At 39.9% G+C, this 18409-nt stretch overlaps 1 protein-coding gene across 6 annotated transcripts in view; it reads left to right on the forward strand.

Moving 5' to 3' along the window:
- The window catches only part of DIS3L2 (DIS3 like 3'-5' exoribonuclease 2), a 348816-nt gene that overhangs the window by 63883 nt on the left and 266524 nt on the right, over positions 1–18409 (forward strand). For all 6 annotated transcript variants that reach the window (XM_027047786.2, XM_053215958.1, XM_027047801.2 and 3 more), the window contains one exon: positions 5809–5910. In XM_027047786.2, coding sequence (XP_026903587.1) covers positions 5809–5910 — 102 coding nt within the window. The remainder of the gene's footprint in view (positions 1–5808; positions 5911–18409) is intronic.

Here is an 18409-nt window from a genome sequence, read left to right on the forward strand (position 1 = left end):
ATAGGTGCACCCAGGTGCCCACTGTTTTAACAGTGGAAGAGAGCATAGGAATAAATTTGAGCTTATTGATGAGGGAATGGAATATATATATATATATATATATATATATATATTTTTTTTTTTTTTTTTTTTTTTGGTTAACATATTTCATGATGTTAAATGACAAGTTTAGTGAGAATACAAGCTCAGTCATGTGCTTCACAGGTGGTAGTTGTGTCACAATAACTTTTAAGACCTATTCCCAAGCTCAGTTTAGTTCTTTTTTTCTTGTTCTACAGAAGCCAAGGATTCACATTTGTTTCTCAAGTTCAGTCTTACCGCTTGGATTAGATAAAAAGTATCACTGGCATGTTACATTGTTCTCTCTGAATCCTATTCTGTTCCTGTGATGGGATGTGCTAGATATGCTGACCCTCGTACTTTGATTGTATAATTGAGGGTCAGCTTTGTGGCATAACTTACCAGCAGGAGTAGTTTTATCGTTCAGTGGAAACACTGTTTACATGGTGTTAAGATTCTCAAGTTTGCTCATAAGATGAAAATCACATTCAGTAACCATAAAAATTACCCATGAATACTCTTAGGAATATGCCTTGTTGGAGACAGATAATCTCTCAGTAAATCCAGCATAACTAGCATTTTCTCTACATTAGAAAGAATTACCATTTATTCGTTGGCATACCAGTTGAAGGAGCTTGATTATAATGGGGGCCCCGGTGTATGAAAAACATGGATTTTTAAGCACGAGAATCATACCCTGTGCAGTAAGGAGTTCATCCTGAGAGATACCTGGGAGCTGAGCAGATTATAAATCTCCTGTCTCCTGTGTTCACTGAAGTTTGCTGTCATCGATTGGAATGTTAAGGGGAGCTCCACAGAACCTTTTGAAAATTTTATTGCTTATTTTCTTTCTTCTCTGAATACACAGTATTGAATTTCCCTGAGTTGGATCCATGTTAGGCTGGTTCCTAAGAGGTGTGGGGCCCAGGACAAGAATACAAATGGAGGCATGCATACTTTATAATAATAAATATTTAAGAGTATAAATCAAACTAGCAAACTGTTAACACATTCATAACAAATAAAATATATTTCTTGCCAAAAATACCTCTGTGTACCTGGGTTCAAATGTAGAATTCTCATACTCCTTGGAGCTCCATGCTGAAGTGTGGGTGCATGGAGAGGGTCCACCTCTGGCCTACCCTTCTTCCCTTCCCAATCCTGTCTTCCCTCTTTGCTGCCTGCCCACCTCCCCCATCAGTGAGGGTGCTTGCATGCACTTATGTGAGCATCTTATCATATCCCACATGTCCAAGTTCTTTCCACATGCCTTGGAAATACCTGTCCGTTAGCCACCTGTCAAGTCCAATGGGTGCCACTAGTGACTGTGGTCTGCCTTCGGGCAGACAGACCTGGGGAAGATGCCTGTGTATGCCCTGGAAGTGAACTTGGAGCTGATTACCCCAGGGATGCTCATCTGTTTGGCCCTTAGAATTCCCTACTTATGGAGAGGAGTGTGACTGGAGAAGGGCCAGAGTAAAGGTCCTCTAAAATGTGGGGCCTAGTTAGGTTCCTGTAATTTAAATTCATATGACCTAAATTTGCAAATGATGTGTTGCCACAGTTTAATTTGGCTTGTTAAAGGAAGTTAAGAAGCAAAAGTTATTGATGTTTCAAAAGCCCAAGTTGTTCTCCTACTTGAAATTGTATTTTTGGCATGTCCTATTAAGAATCTTTTAGACAGTTGTGATATTAGGATTGGCTTATTTTTATGCCTCTTTTATTCTCTTATTTGGCACTAATGGAGTAGTAATATTGTCTCAGAGGGTAAAAAAGTGCTGAATGATTCACCTTTAAGTAACTAAGAACTGACTGCAAAAGCTCTATCAAAGCCTAGTTGTAAGTTTTGGTTGTAGATACGGGAACAGTCCTGTGTTCTAGTTTTGTGGGGTTTTTTAGTCAGCTTAAGTTTTTAGAGGCATTATAGAAAGTATTGAGGAGGGAGATAGTGGAGGCAATAAATTGCATGTAGATAAACCCCACAACCACCATTGGTCTGGATTTATGAGCATATGTAGCTCATGTCCATGTCGAGTATGAACTGGAAAAATGCTCGCAGGTGGACTAGGAGTAGGATGTCAGAACGAGGGACTGAATGTTACTGTCCCCTGCTTTAGCATGGAGAGTAAAGACAGGAATTGATAGTAAAGAAGATGTAGCCCCGACCCTGATGATAGGAAATTGAAGAGTTTTCTTATTTGTAGAACGAGGGGTGGATTAGATTGTCTAATGTTTCTTACAACTTAAAAATTCCAAATTCTAATTTAAATTTCTAAAGTTTTTGGAGATAACAAAAATACACTAGGTTTGATTATTTAGGTTCTTACTAACTTTAAAAACTAAGTTGTGAACTTACACAATGTCATTTGCTGTGTTAAAATGTCTACTTAAGTCAATAGGCTAAGAACAGTAATTCATCATCACTTGTTTTTTAAAAATTATTTTTAACGCGTATTTATTATTATTGAGAGACAGAGAGACACAGAGCATGAACAGGGGAGGGGTAGAGAGAGGGGGAGACACAGAATCTGAAGCAGGCTCCAGGCTCTGAGCTGTCAGCACAGAGCCCGACGTGGGGCTTGAACTCACGAACTGCGAGATCATGACCTGAGCCGAAGTTGGTCGCCTAACCAAGTGAGCCACCCAGGTGCCCCATCATCACTTGGTTTTAATAAAGTACTTCATTTTGGGGGCTGTTGACTTAGGTTCATTATAATTTCTACTGATAGAAAGTTGATTTTCATTTTCTTTTGACAAAGCCAAAATACATGGGACAAGTCACTTATGTATGTACCTGCCAGCCTCCTGGAGTTCTCAGTAAAAGTAAGATACAGAGTTAGAATAAAACCATGTGACTTTCAAGCAAACCAAGATAAATTGGTATTATTGAGATGCCTCTTTGTCCTATTTGGAATAGGATAAAGAGGAGAAATAGACTAGATATAGAAACTTGGCTTTTTACAAATAACATAAGCTCCATTCTGAATATGTTGGTGTAAGAAGTTTTATAACTTTTTTGTGCATCTTGTCATGGGAGGCACCCTTTGAACATCTGTGGAATTTATTTGGCCCAAAGGGAGCTATTGCATCAATAGGGAATGCTCTTGGTTGTCCTCCCCCCTCCAAAGCCTCCTAAGTATTTTTTTTTAACGTTTATTTTAGAGAGAAAGAGAGAGAGAGAACACACATGTGCGTCCATGCAACCGGGGGAGGGGCAGACAGAGGGGGTTACAGGCAACCTGAAGCAGGCTCCATGCCGATAGCACAGAGCCCAGTACAGGGCTTGAACTCGCAAACCGCAAGATCATGACTTGAGCCAAAGTCGGATGCTTAACCGACCAAACTACCCACGCGCCCCTGCTAAGTATTTACTTAGATTACCCCCAGATCCCTTTATATTTCCTCTAGGGTTGTTCATTAGTCAGTTTTTTTTCCCTACTCTTTCTGGGTGTGGGTGGGTAGAGCTACTCTTTGGAATTCAAATAAAGAACTGAACTCTTTGGCCTTTAAAAGTAGTCAAGGGCGTGCCTGGATGGCCCAGTCGGTTAAGCACCCTCCTCAGCTCTCTCCCTCTCTCCCCTCCCCAAAAATAAACAAACATTAAAACAATTTTTTTAAGTTGTCAAGTGGGGGTGAATCAAACTTTTAAAAAAAATTTTTTTTAATGTTTATTTATTTCTGAGAGCATGAGTGAGGGAGGGGCAGAGAGAGAGGGAGACACAGAATCTGAAGCAGGCTCCAGGCTCTGAACTGTCAGCACAGAGTCCGACGGGGGCTTGAACTCACAAGCCGTGAGATCATGGCCTGAGGCGAAGTCGGTCGCTCAACCGACTGTGCCACCCAGGAGCCCCAGAATCAAACTTTTAATACTGAGCTGTTCCCAAGTTTATTGTCTTTAAAATAAGAGGTTCTGCAACAGGTACAGGGTTTTGTAAGAGCTGAGTAGTGATGCAATACCTGTAGATTTGTATATTGTTTGAGGTTTTGTGGTTTTTTTTTTTTTTTTTGTATACTGTCTGCTTTTCTTGGTTTCTTGGGATGGAAATATGACAATACCAGTATCTTATCATCTTAAATCTTTGCGCTAAGGGTGGTGTACCTGCTTATGAAAGAGACGTTTCGTTCCATATGTTTTGACACGTGATAATGGGTTGGGGTGACCTCCAGACAGCTCTCTTTTCATCCCAGGGAAGTTGGAGAGGTCCTGTCGCTATGTAAATTGCAGAAGGCAGCAGTTGGTGGTGATGTGCCACACTTCAGTTGTTCACTCTCCGTTTATTGGTTGTTTCTTCCTTGTATCTGTGAGAAGCTCGACGTGAGGTTAACAGCAGTAACTGTCTATGTGGCTAACACAGTAGCGGTACCTCAGGGACTAGGGTGGGTCAGGTTTGGCAACCTGTGTAGGCCACAGCTGTGAGCCCATGGTTAGATTGGAAATTGAACAGAAAAACTGTTCTAAAAGGTCTCTAATGGCTTGTAATTGGAAACTATAAAAAATGCTGACTGCCTAGAGTCCCATTTTTGGTGGTGGTGGGACAAGTTTGGTGAATTGGGGATGCTCATTTCAGTTTTAACTGAAATGTTATAGTAATCGCCTTTAGCTTGTTGAGTGTTAAATCGTATCGAGTCAAGTGCCTCTATTAGCAAATTTTGAGTGGTGGTTTCTATGCCTGTTTGCTATTATTTCCTTTAAGAAAAATAAATATTTTATTTCTCTTTTATTTTCTGAAAAGAAGCACTCCATATAAACCTTCAGAAGGATAAAAGGATTCGAGTACATGTTTGCCTGTTTGTTGATGAAACGTTTTAAAAATACTTCATTTTTTTTCATGGACCCTTACTGCTGAAGGGGTGGTTTTCCTTAGCTCTCTTTTCCATCTGAGTGTTTTTTGCAAAGTAATTTGGCTTACTAGGAAGACTCTGGCCTCTGTGTAAGTTTAGTAGTTGATACCTGGGGAGTTCACTAGGGCTTTACTGCTTTAAGTGGGTTATTTGTAAGCATGTGGTCAAGGATGTAGGTGTCCCGTGCTTTGTGTTCACAGGGGGTGAGGGAGGGGGGTCCAAGTTCACCCTGCTCCTCAGTCAGACAGGTGGAGGTGTGTGAGAATGCTTCATGAATCTCCTGTCCCTTTCCTTTCCTTCTTTGTCTTCTACTTAGGTCTCCATCAAAACAACCATACTTTGCTTTCTGTGCCACTTGCCCGGGGGCGGGAGGAGTATGATTTTGCTAGTTCCTTCCTTGGAGAACCCAGTTCCTAGAGCTGGTTGCTGCTCCTGCCCCCAGTTGGTTTTCTTGGGGGATTATATTTTATTGTTCTTCTGTTTGCTTGCAAATTGGCTACTTTTTACCCTTCTTTGATACTTAAAATTCAGTTAGTGTAGAAAATGTATCATCATGCTTTATGTCAAACAAGAAAGGATCATTTACTCCTTTCTCATTCCAATTAGGAAAGCATGCAGCCTCAGTTTTTTGCATTATATATTTTTGTTTGTTTTTGGTCTGCCTATAGGAGATCTTCCCTTATATTTAAAAAAATGTTTTTTAACATTCTGTTAACCTGCTCTTATATGTTCATCCCCATTTCTGCTAGTTCCAAAGACTGATTTCCCACTAGGTCTGTTTGTGGCTGTGTACTAGTATTCTTGTTAGGTCAGTGGACAGTTTGTAGAGTTCACAACTTTTAAACCAAGGAAGTAAGTTTTGGTTCCAGGCCTTGGTAAGGTGACTGTTTTCTCTCTCCAACCTAGGATGGTGATCGAGACATTTTTATTGATGGTGTTGTTGCTCGTAATAGAGCCTTGAATGGGGATCTGGTGGTCGTGAAGCTGCTTCCAGAAGAGCAGTGGAAGGTAAGTTAAACTTTCCTTTTCTAATAATAGAGTCCTCGGGGCCTTTTCATTCCATGGTGCATCGGGGAGACATCATAAACTGAAGCGGTCATGGACTCTTCTAAGAAGCAGGCCATGGAATGCTGGGAGCTTAGAAGCATCTGATGGGCAGACAGCTAATGATTTGAGTTGTTCTCCTTGCTCCCTCCCTTGTGACCTGTCTTCCCTTCACATGCCTTGCATTGGTTTCTGGTAATTTTTAGGACAGAATAAAAGCTTGCAGGGCACATTCAAACTTGATATGTATTATTTTCCCACATTAAATACTGGGAGAACTGGAAAGACAAAGTCATGGGGAGGGTGGCAGTCTTCATACATTCTTGCTGCCTCTATGGGAAAACTCAGGCAACACATACCTAGTTCTGTAGTGTCCAGTTTGGTGATTGGGCTTCCTTTGGCAGACAAAAGTACTCTTTTTATAAAACAGAGATCTGGTGGCAGAGGAAATGTTTTCAACATGAGAATATTCTGGGTTTCATTCTCCATATATGTCTGTCAATTGAAAAGAAAGATGTGGTTTTTGACTAATATTTTTTTTTTTATTAAAAAATTTTTTTAATGTTTATTTTTGAGAGACAGCGACAGTGTGAGTCAGGGAGGGGCAGAGAGAGAGGGAGACACAGAATCCAAAGCAGGTTCTAGGCACTGAGCTGTCAGCAAAGAGCCTGACGTGGGGCTTAAACCCATGAACCGTGAGATCATGACCTGAGCTGAAGTCATATGCTTAACTGACTGAGACACCCAGGTGCCCCTTGACCATTATTTTAAATAAGAGTCAGGCACTGGAATCATTTATAGTAGCAGTTTCTTTGAATTGTCATGTAGAACTGGCAACTTGTGTGTCTAAGTCTGGATTTTTCTTTGTAGCATTTATTCATAGCATCTTTTATTTGGCTCAGTTCATCGGTATTGAGGAATATGGTGTTGTCTTCATTGAGCGGTACTATAGGAAATAATAGAGTGGGCTTTTTCGGCTTGGGTTTGAATCCCTTTCTGCAGCTCATCTGTATAACTTTGGGTGAATTATATAACCTCTCTGTGCCTCAAATGCTTCATCTGTAAAATGGGAATAATCATAGTACCTACTTCATACGTTTGTGATGAGGATTAAATGAGAATATACATGTAAGGATCTTAGAATGGTGCCTAACCCATGGTAGCAGCTCAAGAAATGTTGGTTTTTATTATTAGCTTTTCCAGAAATGGGGGAAGTACTACCTTATCTCAGAGCTTTGTTGAGATATAAATTCAATTTGTGTTTTATTTGACAGGGCTGGAGTAACTGAGTTAGACCTATATGCCAGGGATTTGTAGGGTGTAGGGATGTTAATAATGATCATGATAGACATAGTTCTTTCTTTTTTTTTAATCTTTTTTCAACGTTTTTATTCAGTTTTGAGAGAGACACAGAGCATGAGTGGGGGAGGGGTAGAGAGAGAGAGGGAGATACAGAATCTGAAACAGGTTCCAGGCTCCAAGCTCTTAGCACAGAGCCAGACACAGGGCTGGAACTCACGAACCATGAGATCATGATGTGTGCCGAAGTCATTCGCTTAACTGACTGAGCCACCTAGGTGCCCCATGATAGACATAGTTGTTAACCCTTATGGAGCTTTTAGTCTGACGGGGAGTGCAGGAAGAGACAGATACTAATAATATACAAATTTAAGGATAATTATAGTTAATGCTGTGAAGTTAAGTGAAGAGTATTTTATGACGGTTAGTTATCCTAGTCCTGATACCCCCAGCCCACCCCCAGTTGCTGCCAATTGTGGCTGTAGTCTCCTCCCTTGATTCTCCAAAAGCACAGCTAAGAGTTGGTTCCAAGTCCTAGGAACATAGATTGATTTAGGCCACTTTCTCTTTTCTGGAAAGTGTCATCTAGCACAGTGTTGACCATATCTAAGAAGGCAAGAGGAGTGCATTAGGGCCTGATCAAACTAAAGGAAGTATTCCTGGAGGTCATTTGAGGGAGTAAAGAGGCAGAATTAGAGTGAAGATGATCCGAAGAAGGAACACAAAAAGGTGATGGTTTCCTTTAACTCAAGGAGTGAGAAAGGGCAGAATAGAAAGAAATAGAAGCGTAGTTAGCAAATTGGGTGAGTCTGGCACTGACCGGAACGTGTAAGATGTTGACTGATTGAAGAATAGGAATGGAGAGCATATAGTAGAGCACCTGTTGAGCTCTACAGAGGTGGACGAGGTTGATTAAAAAAGAGCAAGGTCGGGGCGCCTAGGTGGCGCAGTCGGTTAAGCGTCCGACTTCAGCCAGGTCACGATCTCACGGTCCGTGAGTTCGAGCCCTGCGTCAGGCTCTGGGCTGATGGCTCGGAGCCTGGAGCCTGTTTCCGATTCTGTGTCTCCCTCCCTCTCTCTCTGCCCCTCCCCCGTTCATGCTCTGTCTCTCTCTGTCCCAAAAATAAATAAAAAACGTTGAAAAAAAAATAAAAAAAAAATAAAAAAAAAAGAGCAAGGCCAAGTTGCCTAGCATCCTTCCTACCTTGGCTGCAGCAGGGGATGGCTAAAAAAACCCAAACATATGAATAAATAAGTTAGTTGCATTATTTTCCCTGTTTTGCACCTCCTTTGTATTTAAGACCAGCAGGCACAGCCTTTCCTGGTATTGTATGAACCACTCTTGCTTTGGATAGAAAGCCTAGGAAGATGAGGGTAGGTTGGAGGTGAAAGTGTTTGTTGTTGTCATGTTCTAGAAGGAGAGCTTAGGACTTGGGGATTCTTACTTCTGCCTTGGTGCCTTTGCTTCTAGACAAAAACCTATACCTCCTTTAAGACTCAACACAGCCAAGTTGTGTTTTTTCCCAAGAGGCCTAAGTTTGTGATTTTGTAATTCCTAGGTCACTGGAGCTAGTTAAGCAGATAAGAATTTACTGAAATTCTTATAGTGCTCCCACAGCCAGTATATTCAGACTACATAGACACAACTTGCTGTTTTTCTATTTTACAGTTAATATCTAAAGGCAGAAGAGATTAAGGGCCATATGGGAGTTTTAAGCCAGGGAGTGACATGGTCTTATTTAGCCAAAAATCACTCTGGCTGCTATTTGGAGAATAGAATATAGTGGGGGCAATTGTGCATTGGCGTGGCCAGTTAGGAGGTATATGCTGGGCCGTGATAGTGAAGGTGCAGAGAGGTAGAGATACATTTTGAAAGTAGAGCTAATGGGACTTGAAGATAGATTTGAGGAGTAGGGTTAATGAAAGCAGGGAATGAAGGATTAAGGTTCTGGTTTAAGCAAAATGGGTGAACATGATGTCATTAATTTGAAATGAGGAATAGTAGGGATGAGCATGTTTGGGTACAAAAATTATTAGTTCTGCTTGGCCATGTTAAGTTTTAATTTCTTTTCAGACATGTTAATAGAGATGTTGAGAATATATGGAGGCGTAGATGGTTCATTACTCATAAATTCTACTAAGTTATGGAAGAAATAATCCCGATTCTACACAAACACTTCCAGAAGATGCAAGAGGAGGAAACCTTTCCCAACTTCTAAGAAGGCAGCATTGCCTTAATATCAAAACCAGGAAAAGACATTGTACGAGAAGAAAGCTATAGACCAGTACTCCTCACAAACATGGTTGAAAAAGTCCTCAACAAAATATTAGCCAATAGAATCCAACAACATATTATACTAAAAGGGTAATATAGCATGAGCAAATGGGGTTTATTTCAGGAGTGCAAAGTTTAATATTTGAAAAGCAATTTCATGTAATTCACCTAGTTAACAGACCAAACTTACCATATTTCATTTGAATGCCATCATTTCAATAGATGCAGAAAATACAATTGACAGAAGTCCACAATAATTCATAATAAAAAATCACAGCAAACTAGAAATAAAAGAGTACTTCCTCAATTTGGCAAAGAACATCTAGGAGATACTTATAACTAACCCCATTCTTAGTAAGAAGAAAGGCTAAATGCTTTTCCTCCAATATTGGGAATGAGGTAAGAATGTCCCTTCTCATCCCTTTTATTCAACACTGTACTGGAGATTCTAGCCAGTACAGTAAAGCAATAGGGGAGAAAAGCATTCGGATTGGAAAGGAAGAAGTAAAACTGTATTTAATCTCAGACTATATGATTTTCTATATATAAAATCCTAAGGAATCTACAAAAAGCTGCTAGAACTAATAAGTGAGATTAGGTTGAAGGCCAGAAGGTTGATGTAAAAAATCAATTGTACTTATATATATTAACAATGAGAAATTGGAAATTTCAAAATTTATTAAAGTATCTTTTTCATAGGATCAAAATTATGATATACTGAGGGAAAAATGTGACCAAAGATGTGTAAGACATGTACACTAAAACTATAAACGTTTTATAGTTTATAAACTGAGAAAAATTACATAAGGTCTCAATAAATGGTGAAAAATATCATGCTCATGAATTAAAAGACTCAGTATTGCTAAGATACCAATTCTATTCAGATTGATACATGGATTCATCACAGTCCCAAAGGAAATTGTAGCAGGCTTCTTTATAGATGTTAACAAGCTGATGTTAAGATTTACATAGTTGTGCAAAGGACCTAGGATAGCCAAAACAAAGAAGAACAAAATTGGAGGCTGTCTATCACCTGATTTCAAGACTTACTATAAAGCTCTGATACTCAAACTGTGTGGTAATGTCAAGATAGACATATAGATTGATGGAACAGAGTAGAGAGGCCTGAAGTAGACCCACACATACATGATTTATTTGATTTTCTACAATGGTGCCAAAATAATTTGGTGGGGAAAAGATCTCTTTTCAACAAATGTGCTATTACAATTGTGTAGCCATATGAAAAATAATGAACTTTGACCCTTACCTTGTACCATATACAGAAATTAACTTGAAGTGGACTGTAGATATAAATGTTTGTGTAAAAACTATAAACTTTCTATAAGAAAAAGGCGAAATTTTTAGTGATCTTAGATTTAACAAATATTTCTTAAATATGAAGCATAAAAGAAATAATAAATTTGACTTTATTAAAATTATAAACTTTTGCTTTTTAATAAACACTGTTACAAAAAGGCAAAACATTTATCTGACCAAAGATTTTTATTATCTAGACTATAAAGAACTCTTTTAGTCAATAACAGGCAGCCTGTTTAAAAACTGTATTAAAGATTTGAGAGATACTTTACTAAATAAGATATATGGATAGCAGATAAGCATAGGAAAAGATGCTTGACATAGTCATTAAGAAAATACAAATTAAAAGCACAAGATACAACTATAAAATCTCTAGAATGGCTGATGTTAACAAGACTGACCATAACCAGTGTTGGCAAGGGTGTGGAGCAGCTGGAACTCTCATGCACTGCTGGTGGGAATATAAATGGTATATTCACTTTGGAACACAGTTTGACAACTTCTGAAAAAGTTAAGTGTATACTTAACATGACCCAGCCATTCCACTCCATTCCTGGATACTTACCTTGGAGAAATGAAGGCATTTGTCTGCATAAAGACTTACATATGAGTTCATAGCTGCTTTTTTGATAATAGCCCCAAACTGGAAACAGCCCAAATGTCCGAAGGCATGAAAACCAATTTTGCTATACCTATTCGACAAATACAACTCAGCAGTTAAAAAAAAAAAATCAATGGAGTATTGATACATGCAGCAACATGGACAAATCTCAAAATAAATTATGATGGATGAAAGAAGCTAAGCAAAAAAGAATACACTTTGTATGAGTCCATTTATATAAAACTCTAGAAAATACAAACTAATTTGTATGAACAAAAGGCAGATCATTGGTTGCTTGGGGCAGGAGTAAGAAAGATAGATTACCAAGGGGCCTCAAGGGAGCTTTGGGAGTGATGGACATATTCATTATCTTGATGGGATAGTTTCATAATTGTGTATGTATGTCAAAGCCAATCAATTTGTGTACTTTAAATATATGTAATTGTTTTTTTTTTATTATTTTGGAGAGAGAGTGAGCAGGGGAGAAGGGCAGAGGAGGAGGAGGAGGAGAAGGAGGAGGAGGAGGAGAGAGAGAGAGAGAGGGAGAGAGAGAGAGAATCTTAATCAGCTTCTATGTTCAGTGTGGAGTCTGACGCGGGGTTTGATTCCCTGACCCTGGGATCATGACCTGAGCCAAAATCAAGAGTTGGATGCTCAAATGCCTGAGCCACCCAGGTGCCCTTAAATATATGCAGTTTATTGTATGTCAGTTATACCTCAGTAAAGCCGTAAAAAATAACTGAAAATAAAGAAACAATAAGATATTTGGACAAATGAGCCTGGAGCTCCAAGGAAAGATTGAAGCTAGAGATGTAAATTTGGGAGTCATCAGCAGATACGTAATGTCAAATCCGAGGTAGTGGATGAGATCACTTAGAGAGTGTAGCTAAAGAAAAGAAGGCTGAGTACCGAGTTCTTGGGTAAGCCAGCATTTAGAGGTCAGCTGACGAGACTGTGGAGAGACCTGTGCCCCTGGACAAGGAGGCTTTGAAACATGGTAGTTAACTTTCATCTGTGTCTAAAGCAGAAATCAATGAAATTGAAAACAGAAAAACAAATATTGGTTCTATAATAAAATTAGTAAATCAATAAACCTCAAGTACAGCTGACAAAAATAGAAGTCACAGGTCACCAATATCAGGAATGAAATTGGGAATATCACATATCACAAACATTAAAAAGATAATTTTTGAAAAACAAAACAAAAATTTCAGCTGTGCTTGGTTTAGGGAACAGGCTGACGCAGAGGGGCAGAGGTGCAGAGAAATGGGTGTCCACAGACTCAGACTTTCATAGTCCATGTGGTCTGCTCAAATCTAGGAAGGCATTTTTTGATCTACTGGATCCTGAGCCCTTTCTCATGAACAGGGATTGGTATGGATACAGAGAAAAGCCTAGACGGGCAAGGAGGACCCTTTGAGTTGCTGGCAGTAGATTAAGGGAGATGACCGAGGGACTGCCTTGGTGTGTGCATAGGCCCTCATCAGCTGTCAGCAGGTTTGAAATGTAGAGGATGGTCCAGGGTTCCTTGACTTACTTGTTTTCTGTGGAGCTCCTAAGGATCTTCACAGTGACTGCCTGATAATTGCTTTTTATATGAAAGTCAGCCCCACTAGGTATGTCTCTTGGGCCTCATTACTTAGAGTATTTCATAGCTTCCCATTCTGAAGCGGGAAGCCTTGCTGGCTGTAGCCCACCTGTCACAGTTGTTGGTGACAGGGTCAAACTAGAGAGAAGAGAATATTCAGACTGTCCTCAAGCATCCCTGACATGTAGAATATAAACATCTCAAAGCATACTGGCCAATTGTATTACAGGTTTGTTAGTACAAAAGCATATTGTTGTCAGAGGAATCTGTAGTCAATGGTGTGAGCAAATGTGAATTAATTGGATTATTCATCTTTGCTTCTTTATGCTTGTTGTGCTCACCCCCTCTTGGGTATGTAAACTACAGGGCCTTTGGGGTTTTAGAAAAAACAACAATTCTTTTAGCTGTAGTAGTAAATAGTCAATTTATTTCACAGCATGTTTTTTGGCAAAATAGATAGCTGTTAAAGAATCAAGCTGTGAGGCAATCATAAAAAATAATTTGCTCTTATATAACAATTTTAATTTTAGAATTCTTCCACTTTTGTAGTATATATATGTAGTTTTTATTACAGACATCTAATGAAGGATAGTTGAGGGACAAAAGATAGTTTCTTCACTTTGTCAATTGGGACATTAAGTGACTTGTTTAGGAACTGGAAGTTTTTGGCAGGGCCAGGGAGCAGAATCCAGATCTCATGACTTTCAGCTTCTTCCTCTTATAGGGTTTCTTTTTTCTTTTGTGTGAGTGTGTGCATGTGTGTGTGTATTTTTCTAGGCTGAGGGTCTGGTTTTCCTCAGATTTTCAAAGCGGGGGGAGACCTGTCCTCCAAATGATTAGGAGCTGTTTCACAGGTCCTGACGATTCTGCCCAGAACTGCGCCAGGTACCTGTTGGCTTCTCATCCTGCACCCTGTTCTGTGCTAGATCCTGGAGGTTCAGCCTGGGAAAGGTCACAGGCTTTGCTGTTAAGGAGCTTGTAGGCTGGATGGGATGGGGATGGGAACAACTGTAGTATGGTTTGCAAAATAGAAAGAAATACATGTCATTATGGGGCACCAAACTCTTATGAGAGGACTGGAGAAGGTTTCCTAGAGGAGGTTCCATCTGCACTAAGGTTTGAAGATGGGATGGGGCGCCTGGGTGGCTCAGTTGGTTAAGTGTCTGACTTCGGCTCAGGTCATGATCTCATAGTTCATTGGTTTGAGCCCCACATCGGGCTCTGTGCTGACAGCTCAGAGCCTGGAGCCTGCTTCGGATTTTGTGGGTCTCTCTCTCTCTCTGACACTTTCTCTCTCTCTCTCTCTCTCTCTCTCTCTCTCTCTCTCTCTCTCTCTCTCAGAAATAAATAAACATTAAAAAAAGTTAAAAGAGAAAGAAGATGGGAAGGGAGAAGAGAGGTTTTGTTTTGTTTTAGGATGAGAATGACTTGGGTTGAGAATGATTTGGCAAGAGAGGATTGTGAAAATTTCCACTTTCGGGGAGGAACACGTGGAGTAAGGCTCTCTGTCCCTGCTGTGCCATCGGCTGAGTGCGGCCCTCCCAACTCTCCTAGAGACTGGTAAAAAAAACTTCTCCAGTCCCTGCCTTCCAAGAAGACCAACAGCCTTGTGGGCCAGCCCCCCCCTGCCCCCCGCCGCCCATTTTAAGTTTATTTTGAGAGAGAGAGAGGGAGAGGCAGGGAGAGAGAGAATCCCAAGCATGCTCTGCACTGTCAATGCAGAGCTTGACGTGGGACTCAAACCCATGAACCACAAGATCATGGCCTGAGCCAAAATCAAGAGTGGGATGCCCAACCAGCTGAGCCACCCAGGCGCCCCTGGCCTTGGCCCCTTTTGCAGAAGCCCCACAGATACTGCTCTTTGCTCTGTAAACACTCCCTTTGCCATTTATTTGATCTTCACCCTGCCTCTTGCATTCTCTTTTCCTTTTCTTCCCTTTGTCCCATTAAGTTCATCTCCATAATCATTAAACAACTTTGTCCTTCATCTTTTTTGTTAACTATAATAAGTTTAACCTGTTATTTTCCTTCTTTTAGTAGCCCAATATAGTGCATCACAAATATATAAACCCTGCGGATGTTGGATGATTGCTAACTTTTTAGGGCTTGCTATGTACCAGGAACTATATTTAATGCATCATACCACTCTTTAGTCTGCTGTTGTCTCTATTCCAGTTTTGTGAATGAGAAACTTGAGTCTTAGCTTACACATTTTACTTATTTAGGGAATATATAACTAGAGAATGACAGAGTTGGGATTCAGATTCACATCTCTGAATTTCATGAGCTCATTATTATTTGTTATTTCAGAGATAAAAAGAAGAGAGTTATTGGATATGTAGATAGAAATTGTCAAGTATCATAAAAATCAGCATAAATCCAGGAAATAGTAATATATACCTTAGCATTAGGTAGTATCTTGAGTTCCCATCGTGGGTAAAGAGGATAATTGTAACAGTTGAAATGACCAAAGGCTTAGTATTAATTCTTAGAAAATAGCTGCTTTAGAAAAAATTAATTAGAATTCTAGTGGTTCTGTCTTAAGACTAGAGAGGCATGATAGCTTCTCAGGGCATTATGAAGGCAGGTGTTGGGAATGTGCCATAACCTTACCAGACATCTGCTCTAGATAGCGGATCAGATACTGAGAGAGCTGACCCAATTATAAAGTTACCTCAAGAGCTACAGCCTGCTGAACAAGGGGTTACAGACCCAGCTGTCATCCTGACCTGAGAGTAGATCACAAACTCGTGGGGCATGTGGCACAGGTGTTCAGAAGGCAGGTAGGCAGTTGCCATGGTAGAGGTGGGTCCTTCTCTGACAGAGACATAGGACTAATTTCAGAGACATAGGACTCTCTCAATATAAACAGGCTGGTGGAGCTGGCCCCTGGGCTGGAGTCAAGGATGCTATTTGATTGCCATGCTAGGAGAATTGGCTAGAGCAGTATTGGGAGCAAGAACCAAAGCAGGAGACCAACCCTGAGAGCCAGAATTCTGGGCCTTTTTTGTGTTGTTGTTGTACCAAAGGAGATTTGGGAGCCCAGAATTAAGGTCTGGTGTCTTGGATCTGGGAGGTGGGTTAAAAGCTAAGGCCTCTTAGAGGAGGAGCCAAAGCTGTTTGAATGTTGCCTACCTTGCTTGATTGTGAACTAGGGTGAGCAGCTTAGTTGATGCAGCCATAGTGAGTGACCCAGGGAAAATCAGAGTAAAGGAGGAGGATAAGAGCATATTAAAATTAGACTGTTCTACAGTGTGAAACAGAAGCTGATTAGCTAAAGAGTCAGAGGTAGATGTCAAGTGAAATTTCTACTCATTCAAAATTAGTTCCTATATTTTTTGTCTGAATATTTAAAACTATAGTAAGAAAGGCTGGAGTCGATTTGATATATTGATAGCCACTGGGAAACCTATAATGCTATTCGTTTATCCCTTAGGTATTTGTTGAGAGCACTTGCATCAGACAGAGAGATATAGTTGGAATAAATCAATTAAGCACTTTGTTAGTGAAGTCTAATTTTCTCTTAGAACAGGATTATTTCACTTAATTTTCAATAGAGCAAAGTCTATGCATGAATTAAGGAGGGTGGAGAAGCAGGGATAATTATTCTGTATTTCTTAACAGGTCTGTTATACAGTTACTAAGAAAACTTACTGTTATGCAAAGATACTTACACTTCAGCAAAGGAATAATAGAAGTACGGATGGGTATTTTAGAAGAGATTGGCACAGAAAGAAAGAACTAATGGGTTTGAAAGAATAAAGGAAGCGTTGATAGGAGTTACTACTCTTGTTCTAAATTAAACAAACAACAAAAAAATCAAAGTGCACATTTAATCCCTAATTTTCAGTGGCTGTTCCAAACCTTCTTATGGTCACACGAAATCGGTCTCGTACAGTAAATTGTTTCCTTTGACAACTAACTTTTCCTTCAAGTGATTGTTTTAAAGTTTTGTCTTCCAAGTTCTTCTTTAAATATGCATCCATCATACTAGATTATACTTAATCCAGTCTCTTATATAACCACTATCATTTTGGATGGTTCTCAATTCCAGTGGAATTAGGATTTCTTAGAACTGTTTGGTTTCCTGGCCTGTATGACAGGCCCGAAAAAGACTTGGAAGGTACTTAATGATGGAGGGCAAGGTCTTTGGAGCCTCCACCCGTAGCAATATGGTAGGTAAGGTATATCTACTACCACGATCAGATTTTCCCAAAATTGTTATATACACAAACCGATTTTTAACAATCATCTTTTCTTCTTCATTATTGCCAGCGCTGGGATCAAATACTTCAGGTTCTTGCCTGCTCTAAACATGCCTTCAGATCTCCGTAATTCAAATTGAAATGTCTGAAATAAGGAATGTATCATTTAAGGATAGAGTAGCTTATTTGTGCTGGGAAACTCCCAATTAATATTTCAGGATTATTTTCTAGAAAACTAATTCAGTCCTCCGTAACTCCATGGAGATGGTTTGGTGAAACTCACGTTCATTGTATGGAATGACTTAATGTAGATGAAGGACTTTTAGCAATGCTGGCACATTGTTAAGTGCTTAAGAAATGTCAACTATTACTATTATTCTTCCTTGAAATGAAGACTGAGAGGCATTGTTTGGTCAAGAGCACGTAATAACTCAAACTTACTATTCCCAGCTCTTGAATTTACCACTGATAACATTTATTTACAGTAGAAATAAAATGTTGATGTAAAATGTTGGTGTCTCACTATGCATTCCTTTGAAGGATCTAAACTGCTGGAAGGTTGTGATAGCTAAGGTTATACTGTGGAACAACATTGTTTATTTTGTACCCATGCTGTTTGCCCATCAAGATCATCTAGGGCCTTGCCTTGTGTTATCTTCAGCCCAGAGCCCAGGCTGAATGAAATAGCTGCTAACAGGAGTATTCCCCTTTTCTGTGGCAGAAAAGAGCCACAGAGCCTTGGACATTTAAAATGTCCTTGCCCAGAAATGACCCCATCAGTTCTACTCACACCTCATTGGCTAGAATGAGTCACCTGGCCCTTCTCAACCACAGGAGGGCCAAGAAGTGTCGTCCTACCAAGTGTCTACAAGTAGGGATAGGAGCATATACGTGGTGAACTGCACTCATGACTGTCACACTGCATTAATTAGGTTGATCATATGTTGCATTCTTGACTAGCCATCTGAAAAGTGTATGCCATTGGTCACTATGGAGATCAGTCAGCAGCTTCTGTATCGCTTACTACAAATTCATCTCCATTAATGAAGGAGGAATTCAGAAACACCTGAAAGATCTAGATGGTCTTTCAGGTCACCTCTAGTTTTATAATTTTTGCTTGAAAGCACAACGTGTGATGCAAAGTAAGTTTGTTGATCTTTGCATCAAGCTAATGGTAC

This window comes from Acinonyx jubatus, chromosome C1 (genome assembly GCF_027475565.1).
Source record: "Acinonyx jubatus isolate Ajub_Pintada_27869175 chromosome C1, VMU_Ajub_asm_v1.0, whole genome shotgun sequence".
Classification (NCBI taxonomy): Eukaryota; Metazoa; Chordata; class Mammalia; order Carnivora; family Felidae; genus Acinonyx; species Acinonyx jubatus.